The sequence below is a fragment of the Morus notabilis genome, unplaced genomic scaffold (assembly GCF_000414095.1).
Source record: "Morus notabilis unplaced genomic scaffold, ASM41409v2 Scaffold349, whole genome shotgun sequence".
NCBI lineage: Eukaryota > Viridiplantae > Streptophyta > Magnoliopsida > Rosales > Moraceae > Morus > Morus notabilis.
Window position 1 is genome coordinate 75,620 of NW_010363521.1, and position 11,232 is coordinate 86,851.

At 37.3% G+C, this 11,232-nt stretch overlaps 2 protein-coding genes across 6 annotated transcripts in view; both read left to right on the forward strand.

Moving 5' to 3' along the window:
- The first annotated feature begins 246 nt into the window (after window positions 1–246).
- LOC21391243 (serine/threonine-protein kinase ATM) lies at window positions 247–5,720 on the forward strand. The gene is made up of 10 exons (XM_024169742.1): window positions 247–645; window positions 1,210–1,318; window positions 1,476–1,619; window positions 2,630–2,791; window positions 2,895–3,090; window positions 3,222–3,378; window positions 3,510–3,649; window positions 3,752–3,804; window positions 4,841–4,939; window positions 5,643–5,720. The coding sequence occupies exons 4-10, from the start codon at window positions 2,770–2,772 to the stop codon at window positions 5,654–5,656; spliced, it is 681 nt and encodes a 226-aa protein (XP_024025510.1). The 5' UTR covers window positions 247–645; window positions 1,210–1,318; window positions 1,476–1,619; window positions 2,630–2,769; the 3' UTR covers window positions 5,657–5,720.
- Window positions 5,721–6,771: 1,051 nt separating this feature from the next.
- The window catches only part of LOC21391244 (serine/threonine-protein kinase ATM), an 11,287-nt gene continuing 6,826 nt past the window's right edge, over window positions 6,772–11,232 (forward strand). For 4 of the 5 annotated variants that reach the window (XM_024169740.1, XM_024169741.1, XM_024169739.1 and 1 more), the window contains exons 1-3: window positions 6,772–6,813; window positions 6,927–7,003; window positions 9,255–9,353. In XM_024169740.1, coding sequence (XP_024025508.1) covers window positions 6,968–7,003; window positions 9,255–9,353 — 135 coding nt within the window. In that variant the 5' untranslated portion in view covers window positions 6,772–6,813; window positions 6,927–6,967. Of the gene's footprint in view, window positions 6,814–6,926; window positions 7,004–7,497; window positions 7,544–7,788; window positions 8,935–9,254; window positions 9,354–11,232 lie in introns of those variants that run through there. The other variant, XM_024169737.1, reaches the window with a different exon arrangement.

Consider the following 11,232-nt stretch of genomic DNA (forward strand, 5'->3'; position numbering starts at 1 on the left):
AAATTAAAAATTTAAATTAACAAACTAAATCGGCGTAAATTATTTCTAAACACGCTGCATATATTTGAACACCGAACTCCCAAAAAGAAAAAGGTACTATTCTTCTTCTTATTCACCCACATTCTTGTTCTTATTCGGTTCCTCATACTGGCTTCCTTGTAACTGGCCCTATGTTAAGTTCCACTTCCACTGGGTCTTGGCCTGATATCATTTGTCGGCCGTTACGGTTCGGCCCGTTGTCCCTTTTACAAGACCTACAAGGGCATCCTTCGTAACTACTTAGATAAACAAGCGGCATAACGTAAAGCCATCGTCGTTCCTCTTCGCCAACCGCTGCAGATTGCTCTTCCTTAAAACCCGCGACTTTTGGCGTGTATTGCTTTTCCTTGTCTCGATTACTTTCCTTCCATTCCAAATTGTCGCTCTCATTTTTCTTCCGTCTTAAAAGTCCTTTCACTTTCCCGCCAATTTTTCAAAGCAGCCAAACAGCAAGAGAAGAGCCAAAAACCCTAGAACTTTTGTCTTTTCACTGTCCAGTACCGGCGGCGTCGGTAATCGGAGGCTTCGATGACCGCGATCGTCACCTCCAGAGACGTTCAGGAGATAGTTTCGAAGCTCTCTTCCGATAAAGCCAAAGCTCGAGAAGTACTTTTTTTTTCCTCTTTTGTTTACCCTTTCCTCTCCGTTTGGTCGCCGAGAAAATGCATGAGCAGAAAAAGAAAACCGAAAATGAAATTGAATTTTGTGATATAATCGCTTTCAGATTGGATTAGAAAATGCCAAAACAGGAACAAATTACGGCATTATTAAGCTTGGAAAGTCGCGTATGGCTATTCCTGATTGATGATATAAAATGATGAAATGAATTGAGTAGAAGAAGAGCTGTTTAATTTCAACTAAGCGAAACGAAAACTTCGTGCGTGTTTGTTGTTTTTGTTCGTTAACTGGAGCAATGAATTCCAATGCCTAATTAACAATAATTTCTTAAGTTATAGAAATTCCGTTTGTGCTTCTTGTTCTGGGCTGAGTTCGTATAGTTGATTTAGAATTGAGCTGTGTTTCCAATTCGGTTGTACTTTTTTCATTCCAAACTTAATTTTCCTCGGCGGCCAGATGTTTTTTTTTCGTTTTAATATTTTTGCAAGAAAAGGCTTTTTTGATTTTGTAGTATAATACATATTCGTTTCTGATTTGGTTTTACTTTGATAGGAAGGGATAAAGCTGTTGAATACATGGTTGGAAGGAGAGAGGTCTATCGCCTTTTGCAAATTTCTTGGAAAAAACACGGCAAAGCTTAACCCGAATGACATTCGTCATTGTAAGATGAAAGTTTGTGCATCATGCATTCAATTCGTCGAAATGGAGTTTTTGTTTTGTTTTGTTTTGTGTTTGATTTTTTTTAGTATTGTCAAGTAAATTGGTTTTTATTTATTTATTTCTTAATTAATTAATTTATTTATTTTTAATTGCTGCAGCTGAAACATGGCCTTTTCTTATCACTATGCTAATCCAATGTGTTTCATTGGAGATATCTTCAGGCAAGCGGCGATTGCCAAAGTTGATATTCGCAAAGACTCTCCGTATTGTCGTGCAACGAGCGCAAGATTCTAAGTTCTCTGGTATTTATCGACTTAAGGCAGCGTTTTAATGGTAGTTCATTCTTGTTAAGTTTGTCATAGGAGAGGAAATGTATATGTTACCCATTTTAATATTTTGGGGCAATGGAGTAAAGAGCTCCTATGTGCCGGATCTTTCTTTTAAATAGATACACGTTCGGTAATTTATTTTGCAATTGAATTTTGAATGCATTAGATCTTATCAAATTCTTTTAAGACTTGGTTAAAACACTTAATCTAGTGATTGAAACTTATGTTTATTTGTTTATTATTATTGAGGTGTAAATGGTTAGGTGAAAACAAATGAAAGCTAATAGAGAGCGGATAAAATGTTGATCTGACACGTTGTTAACTTTCTTTGAAACAAAAAAAACAAAAAAAAGAGAACTTTCGTTTTAAACATTAGACAATCCTTGTGTAACTTAGAAAACGTGTGCACTAGCAGCCATAACTCATGTTCTCAATTATCAGAAAAAAAATGTTTAAAAAATTTAAGTTCTCATTTTTCCCTGCAGAAGACCAAACAAGCTTCATAGTTTACTCTTTTCTTTTTTTCCCTGACATTTTGCTTTCTTCTACTATCTCTTTCTGTATTTGTCCTTTTCTCTTTTTAGCCTGCAACGTCTTCCTCCCTATTGCCTCCTTTCAGCTGTACAATTAGTCCCTATCTTTAAGTAGAATTCAACACGTATACTACCTTTTTATTTTTCTCTCCAAAACTTTGATCCCATTCTTTCTCAAAATTTAGTGACTGATTTGTCATTTTATTTTTAGTTTCCAAAAGTATCATTTAAACTTATATGTAAACAAACGAAATCTCTCTTTTTATTATTATTCTAGCTATGAACTGAAATCACTATTTCTTCATAGCTTTGTGGCAGATAAAATATGCATACAAATGCCAGGCATTATGTACAACTAGTACGTATGTGTGTTTGTGTCTGCGCATGTATCCAGAAATTGTTCTTAAATACTCTATGATTATCGTAAGTTTCTTTTCATTGTCATTTCAGGTAAGATGCTGCCTTTACTCTCTGTGGTTAAACACTTTTTTAATCACATATGAGATGTCTTGAGCGATGTCCCAAGCTTTTGGTCGGAATATGGGGTTATTCTCCGGCATCTTTTGAATGTCAATGATTATCGTTTCCACATGAGGAAGCGTATATATTGTAGTGAGTATTCACTTAGCTAAACCAGAGCACATTTCTCGTCACATATTAACTGGTGGCATCATGGCTCAGTTTTCTCATACATAGCTTACTTCCTCTTGGTTAGATCTCGTTCTTCTCTATATGGATAAGGTGGAATCAAGCTTAGATGGCAGAAATGATAATTCATGTAATCCTAGGGAGGAGGTCTTTCGCTGCATTCTAACGCTCCAGTCCCTCTTAGAGAATCCACCTGGAGATTTCTTGAATAATCTCAGAGAAAACATTGTTAAGGGGTTTGTAGGGATTTTCTCTTATGTTAGGTAAGTGATAACTTGTGCTTGCATTTCTTTCTTTCTTCTATCTCTGTGCACCAAATGACGTATTTGTTTGTTTGTTTGTTTTTTTTTTTTTTTTTTTGGATAACAAGAAAACATTTTGTCACTTTTTTCAGGTTTGAAGACAAGCTTTCACGCAAGCTTATCGAGTGCATCAATAAATACTTGTTGAAAGATGGTCCCAACTTAGGTCATCATTCCATGGAGATCCATGGTGCTGTACAGCAATTTGTGTTTCGTTGTTGGCTAACAACACACGACCGCGCTCTTAAGGTTTTCTGGCAGCATTTAAAGCAACATTTTCTGGATTTTTTTTATTTTGTTATTAATAACTTGCTAATTGTATGTTGCGAATGCATTTGCATATACACATGTTTACCATGTTATGGATTTTTTGTTGGCAGGATGCACTTATTTTGTATGCAAGGTTACAATTAAATTTGACAAGAGGTGCTACTGATGGGAATATCTTGGTAGAACAACTCCTTGACATAGTCTGCAAGGAACTAGATCAAAGCATTTCATCTGGTGGTAGTTTGCCCTGGTTGGTGTTCCCTTAGTTTCTCAATTTATTTTCCAAGTGTGTTCTTGGTGATGGTTGTTTGGCCGTGCTAGTAGTTGCTTATTTTATTATCTATTTATACAGGGTTGACACATCTAAGGATGAAAAATTTGAAGCCTTGAGCAGTTCTCAATATGGTATGGTTGACCTTACAGCTGCTGTACTTTATCAGCTAGTTATTATCATGTGTTCAGTGACCTGCAGATCAATTTTTTGTTCAGGCTTTATAATGCCTTTTTTTCCCCTGTAGAACTATTCCATCTAAACATACATAGTTACGAAGAAGGTTTCTGGTTCTCTTTCATCAGTTATTTGCTGCATTTTTGCTCTTCTTGGTAAACTTAAAATTATCTTGTTTCCATGTAAGAGTTTGGTTAGAGTTTATTGGTTGTCTAGTCCAGCTGATGGATTTGGCCCAAAAAATTGAAGAAAAGAATTGGGCTCTTGAGCGGGCCCAGATGTTGAGGACTTCACGGGCTAGAACAAGTGGTGAAGGGGCTGGATTTTTCAGAACTGATGGGCTGAAGAATTCAACGCGTGGAGGCATTACAGGAAGTTGCTCCAGCTGGCTGGGTAGTGGCTCCAGCTGGAATCCACCGAAACTGGTGGAAAAAAATGAGGGATCCCCAGAGTTGACACATACCAACTCTAGCCAAACGGGCGTGTCGGTCAACAAGAGCCAAGAAAATGGTTTTTCTCAGTCCACGAGGAAACAAGACAGCTTCAGGAAGAAAATTTCTGACGCTGAATTACAGCGGTGTAGGGAGCGTGGATTATGCTTCCGGTGTGAAGAGAAATGGCAGTTCGGACATGTTTGCACAAAACCACAACTGCAGGTTCTCATTGCCGCGGTGGATGAAGAAGATCGGGATGGAGTTGAAGCCACAGTTGAGGAAGAACATGGCGATCAAGCGGCGGCGCCAGGAGCGGTCACTTGAACCTTCTACGGAATGGGATTTAATATTGGCTTAGCTTTTCTGTTGTAGTCTATTGCGCTTGTGTTTTTTTTTCCCCCTACTAGGTTGATCACCTTGACTGCCTAGTTTTGTTTCAAGGACTTCTTATCCTCTGACGTTTGTACTTTCTTTCTTTATTATTATTATTTTTAATAAAATTTCTTGTTTCTTATCAAAAAAAAAAAAAGAATTATAACGCAGATGGACTGTTTCACAGGAATGCTGCATTCTGTTGTCTCACTCGTAACTACCATATGCGTATTAGTAAAGACCTCTTCATCTACTGGTTTGAGGGCATATCTGACAGCTTTGAGGGGTAACTTCTTCATTTCAAGTTTGTACAATAGTACTACTTTTGTTTCTTATGCGTTTCTCTTGTATTGACAACTTTTACTCAAAAAGTGAATGCTGCATACTTTTAAGACAATAATGGGGAGATAAGGGAGTCTTCATTATTTAACTTGTGCTTCTTCATTATTTAACTTGTGCTTCAATCTTTCCTTTCGTTAATTTTTGAAGGTTTATGCATAAAATTTATACTATTCAAGCCAGTTTGTCTTCTGGTTTCTTGTATGAGTGTGTATATACATATTATAGTGTTGTCAAAAGAATTATGTAATTTCTTTCGGTGGATAAAGTGCTTTCAAGTTTGCTGTTGTTTTCATAGTAATAAGTTCATATTTGTGTAATTCTTTCAAATTAGTTTCCCATATCTATGCGTGCTTGTTTGGGCAAATGATTCCTAGTAAGACAGCATTTCCCCCCTTTTATTTGCATGTTTCTGATAAAAAAAGGGAAAAAAAAATGACAGAAAAATATGAAAAGAGGATAAGATACTACATTTTTTTTCAAACGGGTCTATTTGCATGTTTGTTGGGGGCATTGTTTCTTGCTGACATGAATTCTTCTAATGTATCTTCTGCATGCTTAATTTGGAAATTGCTCTGTGACAGTGGTTAAACTGCGAAACTTGCATTTGCTTGCATGCCTGTTAATACTTGCTTTATCTGTTTGAAAAGGGGGTGTTCACTGAAAAAATTGACGACCTGGAATATATTGCAGAATTATGAACGATGCAAATATGGGGCACGCTTACGATGGTTTGTTATGGACTCTAAGGTCTGGAACATTTAGATTTTTTTTTTCACTTTTTCTCCACTTCCGCCATTCTTTTATGAGCTCACATACTTTTATCTATCTGCTTGCAACTGAAGGAGTTTGCAAGAACTCTCTTCTGTGTTGCTGATACTAGATTCACAAGTTGAGATGTCATCAAGCTCTTCTGCCCCGAATGAGGTATTTTCTGCTTCCCTTTCTTTTGTTCCCATTCATGTTATTGTATTAGTTTGATTTGACTCTTTTTATTTTATTTTTTTTGGACTACGCTGCAAATTGTTGGAGGCAAAATTCCTTTGATTTGAACATTGCGCTATGCTGGTCCTATTCTGTTGACTTTTTGTAACTGAAAGTTCTAACTGAAGTCTTCTTGTAAAACTATAATTTATGTTGTTCCCTCACATTGAAGTTGCATTGACTTGCGGAAAAATTTGCAGTACCACTGTAACTGGCGACTACTATGGAGCTGTTTGATGCATGGCTTGCCAATATTTAGTAATGTAACTGCAGTTGTAAGTTGTAGTCAGCTCATTTACAAATTTCTTTTGTACTATATTTGACAGAAATTTTTAAATGTATTTGCCATTTCTTCTCTCAGTCGTTCTTCCATTTACACACTCATTTTATTCAATGCTTCAGTTTCTTTTTTACTTTTCTTTCTGAAAGATGTCTGCCAAAATATTTTACCAATTAGATGTTATGTTACTTTTTGAGATTTATTGTGGACATCATAGTTTTTTTTTTTTAATTTATTTTTTTTAACCTTATCCACTGCTGTCCAAGTATATATAGTTTATCCATATCATTGTTGAACGATTCACTCTTTTCAACAGAACTTGAAATAAAAACTCCCTTAAAGTTCTAGAATGGAGATCCTTACTCTCTCGTAGCACTTGGAAACTTTCCTTTTAGTTTATTTTTTTGCTCAAAACTTTCCTATCAGTTTATTTGTTCAGATTTGACGTTATTTATGTCTCAAGAACTTCTGTAAAAGGTACAAGGTTTTTATTCATTAGGCATGTACTGATGCAGGTTGATGCTGCTTTAATACTCCTTGGTAACATGATTTCAAGTGTGAGTATGGGAATTTATCCTCCAACATCATGTTTTAGCACTTCTTGTGCAGTCCATCTATGTGAATGCAAATACTTCTGTCCGAAAATGTTCTTATGCATTTCTTTCTCCAGGACCTAGACCTTATGAGTACATTTGTTGTACCTCAGGATGTATGGGACCTGAATTCGTTCAAACAAGTGCCATCAATGTAAGTGTATTTCATTTTATGCAATTCTGGTGTGATCAGTGTATTTCTATAATCATTTGATTCATATTCTTCTGACAAGAAGCACAACAAGCTTCTCATCTAATTTCCATTAATAAATTGAAAGAAATCATAGTGCGTAATTCATGTGCTAGATGGAAATGATAGCTCATTTGAATTTCCATCAACAAATTGAAAGAAATCACAGTGCTTGAAATGAGAAATCATAGTGGTTCATCTGTATTTGCAGTTTTACACGTCCATTTTTAGACATTAGAAGCAAGAATGTTAGTTCAGTAAGGATACATGGGCAGTGAAAGCTTTCCAGTATCCGTTCCTCAGTCTCTTGATCTCTCTTTGTTGTCTTCATAATCACGAGCTTCAAATCTGTACAAGTTTCACGTTTCTTATAAAAAAAAGAGATTCAAATCTGAGCTATATATCATAGTATTTTTGAGATTGAGATTAAACTAATTGAAGGTTATGATATCCAGGTTAGTTTTGTACTTCATTTCATGCTACTTTTCACTGAAAGGTTCTCAAGTAAGTGGCTGAATTTAGAATCTTCTCACCTTTTCTCTTCCTGTAATGTTGTGGAAATCCGGATTCTTTGTGATCTCTAGGATCCGGATCTTCTCTTATTTACAGAGGAGTGCTAGCTGTAAAGTAATTGTAATTAGTTTCCTAGAATAGAGGATTTGGTATTCATTCACCGTTTCCTATTTTAGGTAGTTTCTAGTTTATGTTTCTCATTGTAATCCTATTTATTGGCTGTAATATTGACCCAGAAATAAAGAGAATTTCATTCACAATTTCTCACATGGTATCAGAGCACTCTCTGAACCTCTAAAAAATTTCCGATGACCAAGTACGGGATGGCTGGTGAAAAGTTAACCGAGCCCTCCACTGAAGGATATCATCGAAACCAGAGGCAGCCGTTAGAGGCAGCCATGATGGATCTGAAAGTATCCAAATTCCCATTACAGGACACAAATTAAATGGGAATAACTATCTCCAATGGTCACAATCTGTCAAGATGTTCATCTGCGGGCGAGGAAAGGATGAGTACCTCACAGGTGAAATCGTTCCTCCAAAGAATGGTGATCTGAAGTACAGAACATTGAAGGTGGAGAACAACTTGGTAATGTCCTGGCTAATTAATTCTATGACTAATGAAATTGGCGAGAATTTTCTTCTCTACAGCACGGCACAGGAAATCTGGGAGGTAGCTAAGGAATTCTATTCCAGCAAGGAAAATACCTTAGAGATATTTGAGATTGAGAGCAGTCTTCGTGATCTTCGGCAAGAGGATCTTAATGTCACTCAATATTATGGCATTTTAACTCGCCATTGGCAACGACTTGATGTATTTGAGGAACATCATTGGGAATGTCCTAGTGATGCAAAGAAATTCAGAGAGATAGTTGAAAAGAAAAGGATATTCAAGTTTCTTATGGGACTTAATAAGAATCTTGATGAGGTTCGGGGGAGAATTATGGGAATGAAACCCTTGCCCAACATCCGTGAAGCCTTTTCCGAGGTGCGAAGAGAAGAGAGCAGGAAGAAGGTGATGATGGGGGATGTTCTGGGTAATCCAACCGCAGATCAAAGTTCAGCCCTTACTGCTAGAGGTTTTCAACCTAACAGCAGTGACAATCGGGGAAAGAAGGGAGGAGCGTGGTGTGAGCTCGGCAGAAAACCTGGCCATACCCGAGATACCTACTGGAAGATCCATGGCAAGCCTCCAGATTGGAAACCCTCAAGACCTGCTCCTGACAGAGAAAGCCGTGGCAATCATGCTGCAGCAGAAGAAGGAACACCTTCCATCGAATCAAGTCCTTTCAACAAAGAACAACTTGAGACCCTACAAAAAATGTTCTCACAGCAGGATATCAGTCACAACATCATCGGAACAGGATCAGTAGCACAAAAAGGTAATCACATTAGTGTTTTTTCTGTAAAATCCGAAAATCCAAAGTCATGGATTGTGGATTCGGGAGCCTCCGATCATATGATAGGAGATATCCCAATGTTTCACAAGTACAATCCATGTCAAGAAAACGTTACAGTGACAAAAGCTGATGGATCTCACTCTAGAGTAGCCGGAACAGGTTCTATTATTATTTCAAAGGACCTTAGTCTAAATTCTGTCCTCTATGTCCCGAATCTTGATTGTAATCTCTTGTCCATTAGCAAGATAACTCGAGAACATAATTGTGTTGCTAAGTTTTCTTCAAATGTGTGTGAATTTCAGGATTTGACTTCGGGGAGGACGATTGGCAATGCTAAGGTGCAGTCCGGACTATTTCTTCTTAAAGCTGAGGGATCTCCTAGAGGACAAACTCATAGTGCAGTACGTGTTGAGTAAAATAAAAGCCTTTTTTCCTCCAATAAAGACAATACTATTATGTTGTGGCACTATAGATTAGGCCACCCTAATTTCTTGTATCTTCAAAAACTATTTCCAGCATTTTTCAGAAATAAAAAGCCAAAAATGTTTGAGTGTGAAGTGTGCCAATTCTCTAAACATACTCGTATATCTTATCGCAATCTTCCATATAGAGCATCACAACCTTTTTTGATGATTCATAGTGATGTGTGGGGGCCATCTAGAATAAAAAATATCACGGGTACTAGGTGGTTTGTGTCATTTGTTGATGATCATACTAGAATCACATGGTTGTTTCTTATGAAGGAAAAATCTGAAGTTAGTCCAATCTTCAAAAAATTCAATACCATGATTCAAACCCAATTCCAGACAAAAATACAAGTATTAAAAACAGATAATGCAAAAGAATACTTTGAAATGAATCTGGGTAATTACCTTGATAGTCAGGGAATTGTTCACCAAATTTCTTGTGTTGACACACCCCAACAAAATGGGATTGCCGAAAGAAGAAATAGGCACCTTTTGGAAGTTGCTCGATCTCTTATGTTTACCACACACGTTCCAAAATTTTTCTGGGGTGAAGCAGTGTTGACAGCTGCTTACCTAATAAACAGAATGCCCTCTCGAGTCTTGAATTTCCAAACACCGCACCAGACACTTCTCCATTCCTTTCCAAATACACGTCTCTTATCCAACCTTCCCATGAAAATCTTTGGTTGCTCCACTTTTGTCCATATATATGCCCAACACAGAAGTAAACTTGATCCAAAGTCACTAAAATGCATCTTTGTTGGGTACTCTTCCAATCAAAGGGGGTATAAATGCTATTCACCTGTCACAAGGAAGTTCTATAACACCATGGATGTTACATTCTTTGAGCAACAACCTTTTTACAAAATTGGTATTCAGGGGGAGAACTATACTCAAGAATACCAATCTTGGGATATTAATACCTTGGAATCATCTCCAGCCCTCAATTCCGATACCCTGGAATCAGCTCCAGTTCTCAATTCCGATATCTCAGAATCTTCAATTCTTCAATCCAGTCAACTTCAACCCAAGCTCGGGTTATCCCAACCAGTCCAAACAGAGTCACCTCAACAAAGTCAGGACCTTACTTCAGCCACTCAATTTGAATCTCATTCCCAGGCAGAATTCCAAACACCTCCTGCAACAAAAGAGTTCCATGTTTACACTAGGAGACCCAAAGCTCAAGAAGGAAGAGAAAGGCAGACACCTTATCAGAACCATGAATTCAATCCGAATCTTGAATCTAAGAATTCACCAGGTAACACTAGTTCTGAACTCACACCTGTCAATCCTCCTATTGATGATAGACCTATTGCCTGGAGAAAAGGAAAAAGGTCATGCACTGATCATCCAATTTACAATTTTGTGTCATATAAAGGATTGTCACCTAGTCACTGTGCCTTTGTTAGCAATCTTGACAAAATACAGATTCCGAGCTCAATACATGAAGCACTCAAAGTACCAGAGTGGAAGGGAGCTGTTTTGGAAGAAATTCAGGCACTTGAAAAGAATGGAACTTGGGAAATATTGGAGTTACCAGCAGACAAACGCCCGGTTGGTTGTAAATGGATCTTCACAGTCAAACACAATGCTGATGGCAGTATAAACAGATTTAAGGCTCGACTTGTTGCTAAGGGGTTTACTCAATCTTACGGAATTGATTACCAGGAGACCTTTGCCCCTGTTGCAAAACTTATGCTATGTTTGGTAGGAAGGAAAGAAAATAGGATAGAAAGGAAATATGGAAGTGATGGAAAATAGCAATGATGGAAAGGAAATTGATTTTCTTTTATGTTGTTTGGTATGAGAAGAT